Below are 20,423 nucleotides of genomic sequence, written 5' to 3'. Positions count from 1 at the left end.
GTTTCTTTTTTCCATGTTTGGCCGAGTATGGTTTCCAATCAGAGGCAGGTGTTTTTCGTTGTCTCTGATTGGAAGCCATACTTAGGCAGCCTGTTTTTTCCTTTGGGTTTGTGGGTGGTTGCTTTCTGTATAGTCTGTGTACCTTGCAGAACTGTTGATTGTCGGTTTGTTGTTTTCGTTTAAGTGTTCACTTTATTAATAATAAAAGAAGATGAGCAATATACCCGCTGCGTTTTGGTCACCTTTCATCGACGCCTGTGACAAGGGCGATGATTTAACAAGCGCATTTGCGAAAAAAGCACTGTCATTACACCAATGTACCTAACCATAAACATCAATGCCTTTCTTTAAAATCAATACACAAGTATATATTTTTAAACCTGCATATTTAGTTAATATTGCCTGCTAACATGAAAATGTGTCACTGCTTTTGCGTTCATTGCCTGGCTCGTTGCGAACTAATTTGCCAAAATGTTACGTAATTATGACATACCATTGAAGGTTGTGCAATGTAACAGGAATATTTAGACTTAGGGATGCCACCCGTTAGATAAAATACGGACCGGTTCCGTATGTCACTGAAATAAAAAAACGTGTTGTTTTTGAGATGATAGTTTCCGGAGTCTCAGACCCCGTAACGGGAGGAGTAGAGACCAGAGAAGGCTCGGCCTCTGACTCCGACCCGTTGCTTAATGGAGAGAACCAGTTGAAAGTTTCTGTCGGCTGAATGAGCGACACCGGTTGAGCATTCCTACAGCATTTCCTTCCAGAAACCATGAGAAAATTGTACTATCTGTACTTATTGGTGGCACAGGCGCTGTTTCATCCTTTCCTACACTTAAATTACCCTTGCCTAACGAGTGCATCTAAAGCTGGGTTTGCAGCACAGCTATCATCGCCATAAGGCGATCGTTTTCCTGTATATTATGAGTACAGCGACAGCAATTAGAAGGCATAATGTTAATGTTACTACTTAGCTTCGGCTGGTGGAGGTCCTGACGAATCACGTCCAGGTATGGAACATTTACATTACATTTAAGTAATTTAGCAGACGCTCTTATCCAGAGCGACTTACAAATTGGTGCATTCACCTTATGATATCCAGTGGAACAACCACTTTACAATAGTGCATCTAAATCTTTTAAGGGGGGGGGGGGGTTAGAAGGATTACTTTATCCTATCCTAGATATTCCTTAAAGAGGTGGGGTTTCAGGTGTCTCCGGAAGGTGGTGATTGACTCCGCTGTCCTGACGTCGTGAGGGAGCTTGTTCCACCATTGGGGTGCCAGAGCAGCGAACAGTTTTGACTGGGCTGAGCGGGAACTGTGCTTCCTCAGAGGTAGGGGGGCCAGCAGGCCAGAGGTGGATGAATGCAGTGCCCTTGTTTGGGTGTAGGGCCTGGAACCCTGACCTGTTAACGGACGTGCTTGTTGCACCCTCGACAACTACTATGATTATTATTATTTGACCATGCTGGTCATTTATGAACATTTGAACATCTAGGCCATGTGCTGTTATAATCTCCACCCGGCACAGCCAGAAGAGGACTGGCCACCCCTCATAGCCTGGTTCCTCTCTAGGTTTCTTCCTAGGTTTTGGCCTTTCTAGGGAGTTTTTCCTAGCCACCGTGCTTCTTTCACATGCATTGCTTGCTGTTTGGGGTTTTAGGCTGGGTTTCTGTACAGCACTTTGAGATATCAGCTGATGTACGAAGGGCTATATAAATACATTTGATTTGATTTGATTTGAGGTAAAGCGTCTGGAGTGAAAAAGTTGAATGAAAAAAGTCAAGCGAGGGAAAAACTAAAAATATAAAACGGAAATTAAAAATTAAAAACCGTAAAGTTGGCAGGTAGCAAGGTAAGGTTAGTAACAAACCGCACAGCAGCACGTAAACAAGTCTAACGTTACAATTAAAGGGTCTGAATACTTATGTAAATAAGGTATTTCTGTTTTTATTTTTAATAAATGTGCAATAATTTCGAAAAACCTGTTTTTCGCTTTGTCATTATGGGGTATTGTGTGTAGAGTGATGAGGAAAAAACGAATTCACTCAATTTTAGAATAAGGCTGTAATGTAACAAAATGAGTTAAAAGGCAAGGGGTCTGAATACTTTCCAAATGCACTGTATACAGTCATTATTTATCATCTTTATCAAGGCTGTCAATAATTTCGGACCCCACTGTATATATATATATATATATACATATATATATATTTTTTTGTGTGTGTGTGTGTTTCGTTAGGCTGAAGATGTCTGTCAACAGCCAGTGATTTGTTGAGAGTTCTTTTAATATAAATGCCATTTAGAATAAATGCACTTTTATCCAAAGCAACTTAGCGAGCAAAGCAAGTTGTGAGTGCATAAATATATACATATTTTTTGTACACATTTTGAATTAATTTACTAGTTTTGCTCAAATTTTGAGTCATGCTTGAGCAAGTTAAGAGACAAAAAAATGCTCCATTATGACAGCGTCTGTGTGGCCTAATGTGGTCTTCCGAGTGGCGCAGCGGTCTAAGGCACTGCATCTCAGTGCTAGAGATGTCACTATAGACCCTGGTTCGATTCCAGGCTGTATCACAACCAGCCGTGATTGGGAGTCCCATAGGCCCCAGCTTCGTCTGGTTTAGGGTAGGCCGTCATTGTAAATAATAATTTGTTCTTAGCTGACTTGCCTAGTTAAATTAAATTAATAATGATCTGCACATCCTATGTACACTATGTAACAGCCACTAGATGGTGCCTTCTATCAAGTTATACATCCACATATGGAGCCAGTTCCGCAGGCCTCTATTACTCATCTAACCAGTATCTGGCCAACGTCATCCTCCACATGGTAACTGACTCTGGAGTATTTAGTCAACAGTACATGGGATCATCTCTCCATGATGACAACCATGCTTGATTTATAATCTACATTACATTTATTATCCCATCATCTACCATTGATATCAAACATGTAGGTATTTTATGTTCTTACTGTGTGTATGGGTTCATGGTGGGTTCATGGTTGACCTATATGAATCTCTACTGAACAGATCAGTTCTCATATTTACAATCCCATCATATACAGCTGATCAGGGTTGGAGTCAATTCCATTTCAATTCCAGTCAATAAAAAAAAAAGAAATCAAATTAAAATAAAAAATGTTCCTCATCGAAAAGCATTGAAGAGCATTTGAATTTTAGTGTACCTCCTGAATTGACTAATTTATATGGAATTGACCCCAACCCTGCCACAGATATAAAACATCTCAATAGATGTTTGTTTATTTCTGTTCCTATATTTATGATGAAAAAACATTCTATACAGACAAACCCCTACATGTTCTTACCTAACAACAGGATCTTAAGCGGAGGTTTTCAGAATGACTTGAGACCAGTTATTGAAAGATAACTGCATGGATTTATGATTGATACCAGTGTACCAGTCACTAGAGACACAGAATAAAGGAGGTTCATATTGTACACAGAGGAGCTTCTAGAGGCCTGGGAAGAGTGCGTCTCAGGTGGAACAGCTCACATGCTCCTCTCTCTCCCAACCTCATCCACCACGCTCCCAGCCAGTCAGTTGATTTAACACACCTCACATATCCTGCCCAATATTCCACACAAAATAAACACTTCTCCCTCCTCTGGTTACCTTTTAACTGTAGAATATCCCTGCCTGATCCAGTTCTCTACTGTAGTTTTGTGTTGGGTTGTCCCCCTCACCACCTTACTGTTAACTACTTTCTACTGTCTGGCAGAAAAACCAATCTGAAATCGGTCTGGGTTTAGCAGTTAACAATTACATCAAAGTCAGTGCACAGTGGCACAATACAAAGAACCCAGGGAAAAGGGTACTTTTTTATTGTAAATGTGAATCAATATAGCAGGTTTTTAGGATAGGATTACCTACACTAGATCGATTCCAGGAAACAGTCTAGAGAAACATGTCTTTAGAGTAACAAATGTTTTATTGGTATTTTTTAACAAATCATTCCACTGATGACAGAACATAACAATTGGTGTTTAACAAGGGTATAGGATCACACATTTTCAGCATCACAACCTAAAATGACAAGGCTGCTTCATCTGCTGTTGAAAAGATCGATATGCCCGTTCAGAAGAAGCAGGAGGTTGACTCCACAATGACAGCGCGCGAGAGAGAAAGAGAAACTGTTAACACACTCACAGAACCTCACAGATGCCCAACTATCAGAAGGTCTTGTTAACAGTTTCTGCCTCATATCCTTTCATTACACAAACATCACCATGGTAAACAATAAACATAAGGTACATTCAAACATCTGATGTATAATATCTATAGTCATTTTAAGACTTTCTTTCCCTTTTCTTAAAATACAATATATTATCTTTATCCCAGGTTATGTTTAAAAAAAGTTGCAAAGATGTTTATATACAGAGGCAGGACATCAAATCACATACAAATTATGAATAAATAAAAAACACAAATATGAACTAATATTGAAAAAGCAGGTGGCAAGCCTAAATGCTCTCACTTTCGTCTTCAGCTCTTCTTTGACACCATGGCAACAGGCTGGATTTCAGCAAAAATGGAAGAAGCAAAACAACCTTTTAAAAAACACATGGCGGAGAACATCACATCACATAATCTGCTTCCAGCTACATGAGGTTCTGAAAGTAAACAAACACACAACACAATCATCCCATGGGGCTGGTGCCAAAAACAAATCCTGACACTGTAATTTAGCCACGGTTTAGCCACACAAATATGAGTATTCCATTTATGTTGCGCTCTCATAAATCTACTGACCCCCCATATTTGCCTACATCTATGCCATTGTCAAAACATTAGTTTGACATGTCCATAATCTACCCTGTGCAACATACTATAGATGGAAACACTGCAGTCTTGATTTGGAATTAATATTAACAACATGTTGGATAAACCATCCCAGACTGGTAGAGAAATTAAAGCAGCGGAGAGCCAGGTGTCTCTTGGGCCACTGGGTCTCTTGTCTCTCTGTGCCTCACCAATCAACACTTATTAAGACCCAAACTTGTCTTGGATAATCACCAAATCATTGCCTTACATTAACCCACTACAGTACTAGACTTTAGTAGAACATCAACACTGATAACAACTACAGGACTAACATCATGTCTCTACTGAGCCATACCAGGTAGTTCTGCTGTCCTTCATCCTGGACTCACCTCGTCCCTCCTCCGGACAGCTCCAGGCCCTCTCTGTCCAGTTGAAGCCCGCAAGGAGGCCACTCCACCAAGGGAACCGTAGCCTGACATCTGGCCCCGGGGCAAAAAGCTGGATGGGCAGTACGGGATTACCCCCTCATCTGCAGATGACAATATGCAATCACTCAAAAGTGCAGCTGGAATTATATGGGTCAGATTCTAAGTGCTGAACCAGACTAGACCTTCCACCATCTCTGTCCACCTGAGTAGAGGGGATTGCTGCTAGATATGTGTGCTTAAACCAATGCATTATTTTAAGTCCACAAAGGATTTGTATGCGTATGAATGTAGACGGAGCATTACTAGACCTCAATCACAATATGTGTCTGTGGTTATGGCTTTTATAATACTGTACTGTATGTGTATTTGCATATTTGTATTAATTTGCATTAATTAGATGGTTTGATGCATACCCTGTGAGTCCCACATGGCAGGCCCCCTCTTATGGGCTGAGGAGTAGTCTCCTCTCCTCTGCAGAGCCGGCGAGCTGTCCGCCGACGGTGTCCGGCTGCAGCCCAGCACATCAGCCAGGAGCTGCAGGGGGTCGTCTGCGGCAGGGGGTGGGGCCGGCGGCGGGGGCAGGTCTGCACAGACTGATTGACAGCTCATGATAAAAAAAACACTGCCTTCATTTGACCTAACAGGTTGCCTCTTTAAAGCACTGCAGTCTATCTATTCACAGTTGGATGCACACTGTAGGACTTTAACCAATACGTACTGGATAAGACCACCTGTTAAATTACCAAAATGTAAATACACTGTACTGTAAGGATGTGGCTTGAATCCCAAGGCGGGAATGTTACTCATGTGCATTTAAAAACCTCCTCTAGCAAAATACCAAGAAGTTAGAGCCAGTAAGAAACATTTCTAAGTTCTTACAAATAATAAGCTGGAGTAACTTGTTATTCCAAAAGCTGTGTGTGTTGCCTTGTATAAAAGCCTCTACAAAGAGAAGATATGATATGAAGATAACATAAATGTAGCCCAGTGTCCAATATGTCTTACCTGCTTGGTCATGCAGCTCTCGTCGGTGCTGACCCTCCCTGAGGACTTTCTTCTTGCTCCTGGTTCTTTGCCCCTGAGTAGCGTGGGCGGACTCAGCCAGGAAAGGAGGATATTGTCCTGACAGAAAAGAACAGTGATGTCATCGTCAAGTAGACATTCAAAGGGAATAAAAGACACAGCACCATCTTCATATACAAATACTTGGTGTTAACGTAACATGACAACATTGAATAATTCAGGATAAGTATGCAGTTATGGATTAGCCTGGTAGTAGATCTGTGTGTGCTTTAGCCAACTCCTCTTGTCCAGTTCATTATCATGCCAAACACAGACTGTATGCATGGCATGGCAACACATGACAAAGGACGTGGCTTAGGCACAAACAGTTCTGTGACCAGGCTGGTCATATTCAAGAGGCTAGCTACACATATAAATAATTATCCTATGCATTAGAACTATGAGAGGGGAACAGGTGTGTAAAGACAGGGGATAGGTGTGTACAACTAACCTCCTCCGTCACACCTCTCTGAAATATAGCTCTCCCCCATGAAGGTGTCTCCCCATTGGTTGGTGTGGTATGGCCCGCTGACATCATATGGCCCGCTGACATCATCCTTATTGGCGAACAGGTTGGGGTTGGAATGGGAGACCTGGGAACTGGGCCCGTAGCAGGCCAGCAGGTCAAAGTGCTGCAGCGGGGGGCTGTCGTTGGGGTTGAGGGGGTTTGTCTCCTCCTGAGGGGATGGGGGAAGTATGGCTGTGGACCGCATGCTGGAGGTGGAGCCCTGGGTCAGCTCCTCTCTTCTGGAGGAGGGCAGGCTGGGTAACTCATCCCTGGAGCCTTCCATCAGGTAGGTCCTGGCTGGCAGCGGGGGACACCAGTCCTCCTCATCCTCATCTGAGCTACTGGGAGCAGGAGGAAGAGGAGAAAAGACCCCTGGTTTAACAACTAAGAGGACCTGACACATTGAGTGAAAAACATTGTCAGTAAGACCCCAGTATAAATCTAAGGGGTATATCTTACACAATACTTGTACTTCATAAAGAAAAGTCTTCGAGGCACATTAACAGCCATATCCAGAGACAGTAACAGTAGTTGACAGAGTTACATTTTAAAAGAGGAACCAACAGCATTGGGTTACAAAACACAAGAGTGACTTCAAATGATTTATGTTGCCGTGACAACGTCAGAGGACATCAGAGCAGATTTAATAGAGGACTTGTTATTGAAACAGGAAAGTGCTAATCCACACTGTCAGACGGTGGCTAATGTCATTACAAAAGACGCTGTACAGTCAGAGCAGCTAGGTCCCCCCAGTTATGGTCACAATCTCATCTGTCACAGTCAGTTAGAGGACACTCTACACTCCCCCTGATGCAGCCACAATAAGAGTCTCTCCTGAGTCTCCAGACAAGAATGTTTTTAACTCCAACTTTAACCATAGTAAACATCATTAGAGTTTACAATCTGGTTTGAATCAGAGGACAGGTTCTGGCCCTAACGTCACGAACTCTTGCTATATAGTTCAGGTAAACTATCAGGTCAAATAGAGTGCAAGCCATACATTCAAACTAAACATAGCCCTCAAATGAGGGTGTCAGAGAATAGATAAAAAGGAAACATCAGGAAAAAAATCACAATGAGTTATGGAGAAAAGGTTGAATATGTAACAACTTCAGCACTCCTGGTTTTCCTTCCCTCTACTGCCATTTCCCTCCATACACCGTTAGTTCCCTCATCTGTACTTAACAAGCTGTCCCATGGGAGGGTGTCTACAGGGGATATGGCGCTAGGTGTTACCTGTTCCTCCCCTCATCCCTGTCTCTCTTTGTGTAACTCCGTTCTTTATTAGCAGGCAGTGGTAGAGACAGCACGTCCTCCCAGTTGAGTGGTGCAGGCTTGGATGGAGGACACGTGGACCTCTGCTTCACCAGCTTGGCTACAGTAGAGAGACAGCAGACAACCCACACACTTATTTAAATCAAGCTGAGGAGAACATTAGAAATGAGCTATGTTAAACATATGTATGTACAATACATTTGTGTACAGCATACAAACACCCACATCAACTATGTAACAGAATTAGCTATATCCTCACTAACGAACATTCCATGAGCCCTTAACTACAGTACATGAGAAGTGTAATAGCTGCCTCTACCATTGCTTGTCCTGGCGTACTGCAGCTTGGCGTACTCTCTAGACTGGATGGTCAACTGGTCCAGGTCCTGCTCCAGACTGAAGAGGCCAGAGTTGGAGAGGACGGGGGTAATGGCGTAGGGGTCAGGGCCCTGGGTGTAGGAGCCCTGGGTGTAGGAGCCCTGGGTGTATGGGGTGTTGGAGCCCTGGGTGTATGGGGTGTTGGAGCCCTGGGTGTATGGGGTGTTGGAGTATTTGTTGTAGTAGGCTAAACCCTGCAGGTCCTCGGCAGCAGCTGTATTGATGGTGCTGTAGATGGGACTGTCTGTGGACACTGAGCTGTACTTCTCAGACTGGCTCAGGTAATTGGAGATGCCAACTGCGGGACAGAAATAGAAAGTAAATAAAAAAATGTAAAGTGGAACCCATTTCCTTGAATGAACCACTTCATCTTCCCTCTGCAATTTCCTGGTCAATCACAAAAGCTCAAATAGCTTCCATCATTTGAGCAGCAATGGCGGCTTATTACTATTAATTTTGCCTCTGTTCAAACTACTGCATTTTATCCCACCCTAAGTTGCAAGAAGTGACTGTGGGCTCTCACCATTGTAGTATCTGTCTGTAGAGTCCAGTTTGCCAGAGCAACAGTTGACTGAGTCTTTTCCATTGTGGGCAAGGCCAGGGGCTGGCCAGGAGTCTGCTAGCCATGGGTAGTTCCCCATGTTGGAGCCCAGCATCCCTGGTCTACTGTAGGCAGATGGAGAGAACTAAAAGGTCAGATATTACTGTAAGTCTATGCTGTTTGTAATAAAAAGAGTGCACTCATTCCTTTAATTAGATTTGTGTGTGTTGGGTATATGTTATATATTACTACACTGTCGGAGCTAGAAACACAAGCATTTTGCTATACTCGCAATAACATCTGCTAAACACTTGTATGTCACCAATAAAATTTGATTTGATTCTTGTTCACATTGAATATCTGAGTAAAACCAAGATCTCTACCTTCCGTTGCTGAGACCAGATCCTTCACTGTGAGCAAATCCAACTGCAGGAAAAACAACAAAAGCAATGGCTGCAATTAAAAACATATCTTACTCAAAGCAGTGGAGGCTGCTGAGGGGAATGGCATCAAACACATGGCAGCCATGCTGCTGAGTTTGACCTAGATACACTAAAAGGCATAGATCACAGCAACACTAGGATTCTGAACCCACAGATTACAACAAGTCACATTATAAGATACTCAGATACCCAGACTTGGCAAATGTGATGGTGACAGAATTGGGACAGATTAGTGGTGTAATGCTAATGGTATTGTTTGTATGCTATGTGAATACAATGTTGGGGTTGAGGTTAAGGATGTTACAGTATACCTGCAGGTGTGTAGGCAAATGAGGTGGTGTAGTGTCCCAGCTCTTTCCTCTTGCGGTGGCGACAGTATAGCCAACCACTGAAGCCCATGAGCGCCAGCCACGAGGCCACACCCAACCCAGCTATGAATGCTGGTTGGCTGACCACTCCCGTGATCTGCTCTGATAGACTGACGCTGCTGTCTTTCTGCAGAGGGTCTGAAGGCATGTCCAGTGACAGGGCTGAATGATAGAGAGTCCAGGTTATCAGTCTGGCAAATTAATTTCCAATATGGCTTCCTGAATAAAGAGATAACTAACTTACCCCATTGGTTTTCTAGCAAGAAGTGTTGAAATACCGTATACCAGTAACAAACAATTCAAAAACCTCAAGCCTCGTCTTTAGTCTTCTACCATACTGACTGAGGACCAGGGTATTAATTGGCTATTAATGTTGGCTATTAATGTTGCAGCTAAGGAAGGGTCTCTTCTAGTGGTAAAGCTGACTCACTGAGGACCAGGTCTATAGGTGGGCTGTGTTCACCCACTCCCAAGTTGGTGACTGCAGCCACCATCACACTGTACTGGAGGTCTGGTAGCAGTCCAGTCAGTAGGATGGACAATACTGCTCCATCCACTGTCCTGTTGATATGGCTCTCTGTCTTCAACTCAGTGTCACTCCCCAGGCACCAGACCTGGCAGACAGAGAAACAAGCTTGATACTGAGTGGTGGAGAGACAGAAACTCTGGAGGAACAGAAATGGGACAGAAACTCACGAGGGACAGAAATGGAACAGAAACTCCAGAGGGACAGAAACGACCTACAACATTTAATAACACTAGAAGCATCAAGTCGATCATGTTGCCAAGAGGACAACTGAACCAGAAGTGGAGATATTTTGTTGCTAGCCGGCACGACATGGGTATACGATAGACTTTAAAACGCCTTTCCAGAAAAGTCTGAGAAAATACGTTTTTTTTTGTTGACTGCAAAGCAAAACCAAGAGGAGATCCAATCGACAAGATGAGGACAAGTGATTTAAATCTGAGGACTAAATTAGTTAAATTGTGTTTTTGCATCCTACAGAAGTGTTGCAGTTAACTGATACTAAGCAGGCAGCAATGTGCAATGTTTAATTAAAACCACTAGCACAGCATTTCTGTTCAGCACAGCATGTTTTGGCAACAAGGATAAAACCGACTGCTTAAAATCAGCACATTGATGATTCAAACAATTAATTAATTTTCTCTTTCCCACGACCAGCTGTAGTGACTAATTAACTGCCCACTTTTCACTAAATTAACATCAGACAGAGTAGTCTAGAGTAGCACCTTCCTCCAGCCAGGTACAGCTTCAACAGTCTCCATGCTGTAATCTCACCTTGTACTCCAGGACTGTACCACTCTGCACATCAGCGGGGGGAGGTTCCCAGGAGACACTGATGCTAGAGCTGTTGCTGAGCTGGACCACCGACACAGCCTGCGGGGGAGCACTCAACACTGGAAGGATGTGAACATGGACAACTGTTGGTTAATGAGACCCAGGAAATCAAAAATAGACTTTGGTCAATAAAATAGATTTTCCTATACGCATGTGCTGTGGTGTCCTACAGTAACACATCACAGCATTGAGTCATTTTAGAAGCAAACAAATCTTTATCAATTCTAAGGGAAGTCTGAGCAGCAACAATAAAATGTAGTGAACTACTGTATGCCTACGGACTTCACAGAGAAGGACCGTCCTGCATCCCGCTGCGTGTCTTACCCTCCTCAGGGGTGCGTAGCTGCACCAGGGGGCTGTCCAGTCCCTGCAGCTCGTTGAAGTAGGGGCGGACCTTCACCTCGTACTCTGTGTCTGTGTGCAGGTCTGATAGGACAGTGGTGAGCTCAGGCCCCACTTTCACGTCCTGGACTAACCAGGCGCTGCCAGTGGAGCGGTACAGCAGCCTGTATCCCTGCACATACTGAGACTGACGTGCCACCTGACCAATGACAGAACACAGGGGGAGGGACATAGAGGTGGTTAATTATATATTTCCCGAGATATTATAAAGTATAAAGCACAGTACAAAGTAGCATATTGTTTTTCCAGGTTATGACACTCAGTTTTACTCACAGTCCAGGAGACCTGGGCACTGGTGGGTGATAGGACCACAGGCTTCTGCAGGTAGAGAGACACCTCCCCTAGTTCTCTCTGCACCTGTCTGCGGTCTACCCCCTGCTCTGTAGGACTCCCATCTACAACACCACAAGAGAATTGCACTCAGAACAGCCTGACGTCATACCACACTGCACTGAGAATAGCCTGACGTCATACCACACTGCACTGAGAATAGCCTGACGTCATACCACACTGCACTGAGAACAGCCTGACGTCATACCACACTGCACTGAGAACAGCCTGACGTCATACCACACTGCACTGAGAACAGCCTGACGTCATACCACACTGCACTGAGAACAGCCTGACGTCATACCACACTGCACTGAGAACAGCCTGACGTCATACCACACTGCACTGAGAACAGCCTGACGTCATACCACACTGCACTGAGAACAGCCTGACGTCATACCACACTGCACTGAGAACAGCCTGACGTCATACCACACTGCACTGAGAACAGCCTGACGTCATACCACACTGCACTGAGAACAGCCTGACGTCATACCACACTGCACTGAGAACAGCCTGACGTCATACCACACTGCACTGAGAACAGCCTGACATACCACACTGCACTGAGAACAGCCTGACGTCATACCACACTGCACTGAGAACAGCCTGACGTCATACCACACTGCACTGAGAACAGCCTGACGTCATACCACACTGCACTGAGAAAAGCTTGATGTCATACCACACTGCACTGAGAACAGCCTGACATCATACCACACTGCACTGAGAAAAGCTTGATGTCATACCACACTGTACTGAGAACAGCCTGACGTCATACCACACTGCACTGAGAACAGCCTGACGTCATACCACACTGCACTGAGAACAGCCTGACGTCATACCACACTGCACTGAGAACAGCCTGACGTCATACCACACTGCACTGAGAAAAGCTTGATGTCATACCACACTGTACTGAGAACAGCCTGACGTCATACCACACTGCACTGAGAAAAGCTTGATGTCATACCACACTGTACTGAGAACAGCCTGACGTCATACCACACTGTACTGAAAACATCCTAATGTCATAACACACTGCACTCAGAACAGCCTAACATCACAGAACACTTTACTACGAAAAAGTCCAAGTGATTGACTGATTATACACATATTATATGCTGTTCTGTGTCCATACTGACCCTGTGTCCTGATGGGTTCAGAGATTGGGCTGGGGTCACTCAGACCATAGGAGTTGACTGCTCGGACGATGAACAGGTAGACAGTGTTTGGGTACAGGCCGATGACGGTGTGCTTCTCCTGTTTCACATGGTCAGCTACCGTCTGCCACACACTGCCAACGGATTGGCTGGAAAATAACATTAATCAATTACAGGTTGAATTCTGGGAGGATTGTCTGGCCTTGTCCTTATCCTGATATGACAAATAACGCAACAATGAGTGTGGTTTGACAATTTGGGTCCTCCAGCAAAGATGAATGTTGGGTAAATGAATGCTATTATCGTCTCAGTCCAGTGAGGACCTACAGTACATATTACCTAGTCTATGGTATGATTTGTCCAGTCAATTACCCAGTGAGTGATAAGCGACCAGTCAAAATGCATCAGCATGCTTCATTTCGGCTGGCACCTAGCCAGGAACCGACTGAGTGTGCTCGCATACTCCCTTAATAAAACACCTTCACTTGAAAAAGAAGAAAAAGCGTCAATAGTACTGTTTGACCATTTTTAGACGCCGTAGCCAGTAAACACTTCCTCAAAATAGTCTGAATTAATCTAAAATAACTCCAGAAATCTGTGATTCATTTTGACATTTTTGCAGAGGATTTCTTAGTTGCGTAATTTACTACTAAGATGTTTGGTGTAGTCTTTCCCAATGAAAAAATGTGCATGAAAACGAGTCGTCTCTGGTTGAATCACAAAAAATAAGAATCCCTAATGTTGACCAATCACTGATGAAGGGATGAAAACTTCGGCTCCGAAGAAATAAATGTGTGCCCGAACAGGCGAAAAAACCCTTCTGAAGTACAAAACGAACAAAAACACATCACAAAATGTTGTCATAATATATGCACGAATTCTTCCGAACTGATTTGCCTGGAAAGCATGTGGACGCCTTAAGGAAGCAGCGCTAGAACTCTGACCTGCTCCTTAACCTCACTAGGGTAGGGGGCACTATTTTCACCTCTGGATGAAAAGCGTGCCCAAAGTAAACTGCCTGCTACTCAGGCCCAGAAGCTAGGATATGCATATAATTAGTAGATTCGGATAGAAAACACAGAACTGAAATGGCAGGCGAAAACCTGAGGAAAATCCATCCAGTAAGTGCCATTACTTTGAAATGGCTGTTTTTCCAATGAAAGCCTATCCACCATTTAAAGGGATAGGACCCAGATTCCGTTCCCTATGGCTTCCACTAGTTGTGAACAGTCTTTAGACATTGTTTCAGGCTTTTATTCTGAAAAATGAGGGAGAATGACAACATTGAGTGAGTGGACCCTGGGATGTCCTCAGAGCTGGTTACTGCGCACGACCGAGAGCGCGCCTTTCTTGTTTTTCTTTAATATTGATGACGCTATTGTCCGGTTGAAATATGATCAATTATTTAGGCTAAAAACAAACTGAGGATTGATTATAAACATCGTTTGACATGTTTCTACGAACTTTACGGATACTATTTGGAATTTTCGTCTGCCTCTTGTGACCGCATTTGAGCCATTGGATTACTGAACAGAACGCGCCAACAAAATTGAGATTTTTGGATATAAAGAGGGACTTTATGGAACAAAACAAACATTTATTGTGTAATATGGAGTCTTGTGAGTGCAACCATACGAAGATCATCAAAGGTAAGTGATTCATTTTATTGCTATTTCTGACTTTTGTGACTAATCTACTTGGCTGGTAACTGTATGTAATGTTTTGTGTGCTGAGCGCTGTCCTCAGATAATCACATGGTTTGCTTTCGCCATAAAGCCTTTTTGAAATCTGACACGGCGGCTGGATTAACAAGAAGTTAAGCTTTATTTTGATGTATAACACATATATTTTCAAGAATGTTAAATATTTGAATTGAGTATTTTTGAATTTCGCGCTCTGCAATTTCACTGGATGTTGGCCAGGTGGGACGCTACCGTCCCACACCCCCTAGAGAGGTTAACTGACTTGCCTAGTTAAATAAAGGTAAAAGTAAGACCTGCGTAACAATATGCCCTCTGCTATCCTCCAACCATCCCTCTCTTCTTCCATTAAGCCCTGTTCTCCAGCCCTAGGAGGGTTAGCGGAGGAATAATAGGAGACGTCCCCATCCAGCAGCTAGCTCTATTTAAAGACTGTGCTCTGTTAGATGAAGTTTGAGGAAAGTAGCTAACAGCTACCCATGGGAATGTCTTGTCTCAAACTGTGCTGTCAGTCTCAGTGCCAATCAGCAGGCAGCTTGTTGCTCTGTATGTGTGTCTGGCTCTGCCTGCCCAGAACCTCTACCCTCTCTGCCTCTGTGATAAGAGCTCTCTGGCTATTCTCTCCTTCCAGGACCACAGGGAAAATGCAGCTTTTTTCTTCATGCGACCGATTCTAGGATTCTCTGCTCCAGAATGCTTTAAGCTTTTATTTAATCTGCCATGGCTCATTTGCCCTTCACGTCATTATTTCCTGCCACTGTAGCACATGTATGTTAAACCAAATGGAGAATCTCTGTATGTGAATACAAATCAAGGACACAACTGATATAGCAACAGACCTAGAAAGACCCCAGTAGTACCCAGCAGTGAAATAGAAATCCCCTATTTATATAGTACCCTGCAGAGCCATGTATTAAGAGAGGTTGGACAATGCGGTTTCTAAATATATGGCTCTGGTACCCAGTCCTTGCATGTCATACTGTACCTGAAGGCCTCGATGATGTAGGAGGTGACAGCAGCCCCACCCTCGTGGGGGTTGGACTGCCAGGTGAGAGTGACTGTATTCCTGGTCACATCCGTCACCACAGGCTTCTGGGGCGGCCCTGGCAGCTGGATGGACTCTGACACCCGGGGAACTGATGACCCAGGGGCTCCGTCCTCTGGGACACAAACAGGGATACGGCATGAGATAACATGAGACACAGTGGTGGTGTGTGATAATGGTAACTTGGTGTACCGGGATATAGTCTGAGTTTGACTGTATTTTTCAAGTCTATTGATATCCACACACAGTAGTGATGAATACTGTAGCTAAAGCAGGAAAGTAGGTTTCCATAAAGCATAATGTACATGTACTGTATCATTTGAAACCAATGGGGTTTGTATGGTTTTGTGAGGCGCCAAGAGGAGTGTTTGTGTTTACCTCTCATGGTGAGTGTCCCGCTCCAGCTCGACTCGCCCGTGGCGCTGGACACCACACAAGTGTACATTCCCGAATCCTTATCCTAGCAACAGCAAGGTGCATTTTAGCTCCCTTTCATGAGGAGAGGCGACCCAAAACATTGGAACCACAGTGCTTTAGATACTTTCTGTGTTTGTTAATCCGAGTGGAGCAAATCTCAGCGGATCTCCTCTTTTTACTTATTAATTGCTTCTTTGTTCACTGCTTTGCCGCCGTCCTGAGACTCACTTTTAGAAGTGTAAAGTTAAAATATTTTATGAAATGCCACTTTGCCACAAAGCAGACATCACTCAGCCACAGTAGTAGTAGGAGTCCTATGCGCTGAACACTCCTGAGAGAACAGCAGTGGAAATGTGATTCATCTCCCAATGTGCATGGTCTCCCTCACAGGTGTCTAACTCATTCCACGGAGGCCCGAGTGTCTGCGGGTTTTCGCTCCTCCCTTGTACTTGATTAATGAATGAAGCTCACTTATTAGTAAGTCACTCCACTTACCTGACTGTATAGGTCTGAATTGAAAGGAAAAAACAACAACCAGCAGACACACGGCCCTCCATGGAATGAGTTTGACAACCCTGGTCTACCTGCTCTCCCTTTCCACAGTACTGTATGTATATATGTCTTCCACTGGCCTAATGGTGGAGTGCCAGTCTACTGTAACCAACATAAATCCATGTTAGATCATTCACCACAGCATCGACCTCTGGTTTGTGGATTGGTAGTATGTGGACAGATGAACTCGTTGTGAGTTTAACCACTGCTGAAATATTGAAGACTAGGAGGGGGCATCTCTAGGCTAAATATTTTTAGCCCCTCTTTCTCCCTCTACATCTCGTCCTCTCCATTCCCCCCCCCCCCCCCCCCCCTTCTCCCTCCCTCCCTCCCTCCATCCCTCTCCATGCCAAGCTAATGCATCTCTTCTGTTCCATTGAGCGCAGTGACATGGCAGATTTCCCCTGCCTCAATGACGCATTGGACCTTGTGTTAATGCTCCAAGTTTGCTGAGCACCACTGCTGAGAGAGAGAGTTGTGCCAGGGATGTAATTAAAGGCTTTGAAATCGTTAATCATGCGTGACCACAGTCAATTAGCACAAACCGTGCTGCTCTCCCCGCTCTGCACGCTCACCTCCAGGTGAGGCCACAGCACAAAAGGGCCACGGACTGCTCTTTCATCAAAGCAGAACACATTTACATTTACAAACAAGCCCCTTCATTAACATTACAATTACACACTGCGTAGGCAGGTAATCGCGCCAGAGAGGTCGGTTTGAAATTCAGTTTCACCTTGATTTCTTTTTCAACGCAGAGTGGTATTTATAATGGAGGAGAACATAAAAACATTTGTTGGTTGCCCTCTGGCTTTGGAAAAAGTAAAAATATAACAATGATGGATGGCAGGCATTTCTGTACAGCCGCGCGATACTAATTTATTAATGAGGATCAAAAGACAATCAGATCACAGCCATATTTTTATTCCATGACATCATACACGTACCTCAACATTAGTGATCTGCAGTGTCCCGTTCTCCATCAGAGTCATGCGGGGGTCGTCCCCCACAATCCTCTCCCCGTCCTTTTCCCACATGATCCTTAGTGAGGGTCCACCAATCGCATGACACTGCAACTGGGCAACGGACCCCAGACCCAACGTCTGATTGGCTGGGCCTTGACGGATGATTGGTGGAACACGGTCTGAAGGACCTATGGGTGAAAGGGAAGAACAGACAGGATATTATGTCAGTGGGTCCTGTCACACACACTAATGTCCACTTTATTTGACAGTGGTTATGTAGAGCTGTCGAAGGCTATCTGCCCATCCATATATGTGTGTTGTAATATCAATATATTTTTGCTGGGCTCTCTTCTCCCAGTACCATATGTCCTTCCTCGTCCCAAAGTAACCCCCTCCATCCCTCAAACTCACCCCCTTCCACCTCCAGCAGGGCTTTGGTCAGGACACTTCCTGCTACACTGATGGCCTGGCAGATATAATACCCAGAATCCTCTAGGTGCACGTCGGTGATGGACAGCTCACCACTCATGGAAACAGAGTAGCGGCCGGACTGGGAGAGGGGCTGGCCAGGAAACAACAGCATCTACACACACACAGACGCACACGCACACACACAGACAGACAGAGAGAGAGAGAAAGAAAAACTTGCATCTTAGCTAGTGATGAATCAGAGAGATTGTGTATCCATGCATTATATGGCCATCACTTTTCCAACACAATACAGAATAGCAGGAGAACTACAGACTTTTGGTTTGGTCTGTTGGCTTGATGTGAGCTGACAGATGCTTTACACACGGCCAGAGTGATGAGAGGGGGAGATGGGCATAAATAGGGGGAAGGGACAGCCATCCATCCATCCATCCATCCATCCATTTCATTCCTCTAAGAGGCTTAGACTGAGTGAGAGGAGGACCAGGGTTATAAGGTCACAAGATAATCCCAAAAGTACAGCAAACCGCTTCACAAACAGGGGACCAGGCAAATCAACTATCACATAGACTGGAACACATTGCAACTTATTCAGAGAGCCTCAGGCCAACATCCCTCTGCCTGGTGGATCTGAGGGTTAACTCCTCTATGTTCTCTACTAGAACCATCTAGACTAAGTGATATTGATTGTTACCCCACTGTTATCAGAATGTTATCATTAGGTATTTATAGAAAGTTATAATGATAGAAGGTTTTAAACATAGTGTTTCTATGCCTATTTCCCAAGGAGGCAGCTCCTCTCCCACCTGATGTAGCTCATCTGAGTCACTCCCCTCATCTACCCTTCCTCCCCCTCTCTTCATCTGTCTGCAGGTAACAGTGACTTCCTCGCCAGGAAATGTCCTGTGATTCCTTCCAACACCTATTGGTTGTCGCCTCTCACAGCCAAATACAAACGAGCTCCCTCCCTCATTTCACCTCGGCCAACGTCTCTTTAAGAGCATGGGCAATCAAGAAAAATGTGTGAAAAGCATTGTTAAATCAAACAATTCCCCGGCTTGTTTCAAGCTGAGAGAAATGAGTCACCACCAAACAAACATGGTGAGAAAACTATTTGTCTGCTGCTGATCAAAATAAGGCTAAAACAAATCAAAATCCTACTTAAATGTGACATAACATCATTACTTTGTTGATCAGTTTAAAGGGCCATTTATCAATGACAACATATGTTGTAGTTTCTACAGTACATAGTTTGAATTTTATTAGTCATTTTTTTAAATGTTTTATTTAGGAAGTAGTCTTTCTTGACCACTCACTTCCTGTTTGTCATTTTTACCTGGCTTCCTTCTTTCTTCCAGAAGATGGCAGGTGAGGGGTTTCCTCTGGTGCCACAGCGGAAGGTGACACTGCACCCCTGAGCGGAGATCTGGTCCTGGGGTTTAATGCTGATCTGTGGGGGCACTGGAGAGTAGAGCAGAAACACTCGGTTAGAAGATTCAGATTTTAGGCTTTAAATTATAGTGTTTAAATTCACAGTTTTCTCCTGCCTCCCCTGCATAATCAATACATACTATGTAATTCCAGAACAGTATTTATTCAACATTTAGCATATAGAACTACCCTTTTTACTCCATGATTTGACTGCTGTCTTTAACTCTCAACTCTCTTTAACCCTCAGCCAGTTGATATGGTTTCCCTTTGATTAATCTGCCTTCTCATTTTCACATTATCGAGTGAAGACATTGATGCATATCTTTCATACTGAGACGAGCCATCATCTAATTCCAATCTTAAACTATTGTGATGGTATTTGTGGGTTTACTTTGGAGTGATATCAGTGGAAATGAACTGGCAGTCAGGTTGTGTGTTGTGGCCACAGCTTGCTTCTGATCCCACCACATCCTGTCTTCCTATAGACTTTGACTGCACAATTGCAGCATTGACTCCAATTCCATAGATTCTGAGCTCTCCTGCTGTTTACTCTCCTCAGCAGGCTTCTTCCCTGTCTTCATACACACAACGCACACACACATGGGATCAGGCTAAATCCTCAAGGGAACTGAGTCATCTGTGTCGTGTCTTGATTTTCACTCTGAGGGAGAACACAGCAGATCTTCCCACATCTGAGATGGAGCACGCACACACAGCCACAGAGAGAGACTGACTTCACTACACTAACATCACTAACCAGCCAGCAGGGGGGATGTAACTATGACAGGGAACCGTGTAGAGAAACCATGTTACTCAACATTAATGTGGTTTATG

At 44.2% G+C, this 20,423-nt stretch overlaps 1 protein-coding gene across 3 annotated transcripts in view; it reads right to left on the bottom strand.

The window, feature by feature from the left end:
- Positions 1-3,943: 3,943 nt before the first annotated feature.
- The window catches only part of LOC106613016 (roundabout homolog 2), a 53,144-nt gene continuing 36,664 nt past the window's right edge, over positions 3,944-20,423 (bottom strand). Inside the window, exons 7-26 of one of the 3 annotated variants that reach the window (XM_045724639.2) lie at positions 19,495-19,619; positions 18,141-18,312; positions 17,712-17,917; positions 16,177-16,258; positions 15,739-15,913; positions 13,036-13,202; positions 11,834-11,955; positions 11,483-11,699; positions 11,099-11,217; positions 10,229-10,412; positions 9,742-9,960; positions 9,371-9,413; positions 8,970-9,112; positions 8,388-8,744; positions 8,030-8,168; positions 6,737-7,134; positions 6,229-6,345; positions 5,637-5,816; positions 5,185-5,324; positions 3,944-4,644 (exon numbers count right to left, since the gene is read on the bottom strand). In XM_045724639.2, the coding sequence (XP_045580595.2) occupies positions 4,633-4,644; positions 5,185-5,324; positions 5,637-5,816; positions 6,229-6,345; positions 6,737-7,134; positions 8,030-8,168; positions 8,388-8,744; positions 8,970-9,112; positions 9,371-9,413; positions 9,742-9,960; positions 10,229-10,412; positions 11,099-11,217; positions 11,483-11,699; positions 11,834-11,955; positions 13,036-13,202; positions 15,739-15,913; positions 16,177-16,258; positions 17,712-17,917; positions 18,141-18,312; positions 19,495-19,619 (3,317 nt within the window). In that variant the 3' untranslated portion in view covers positions 3,944-4,632. The remainder of the gene's footprint in view (positions 4,645-5,184; positions 5,325-5,636; positions 5,817-6,228; positions 6,346-6,736; positions 7,135-8,029; positions 8,169-8,387; positions 8,745-8,969; positions 9,113-9,370; positions 9,414-9,741; positions 9,961-10,228; positions 10,413-11,098; positions 11,218-11,482; positions 11,700-11,833; positions 11,956-13,035; positions 13,203-15,738; positions 15,914-16,176; positions 16,259-17,711; positions 17,918-18,140; positions 18,313-19,494; positions 19,620-20,423) is intronic. The other 2 variants (XM_045724637.2, XM_045724638.2) reach the window with 2 other exon arrangements.

Source organism: Salmo salar, chromosome 09, assembly GCF_965601325.2.
Source record: "Salmo salar chromosome 09, fSalSal1, whole genome shotgun sequence".
Taxonomy (NCBI): domain Eukaryota; kingdom Metazoa; phylum Chordata; class Actinopteri; order Salmoniformes; family Salmonidae; genus Salmo; species Salmo salar.
The sequence above is the reverse complement of the archived record's forward strand: the minus strand, read 5'-3'. Positions and strand labels throughout refer to the sequence as shown.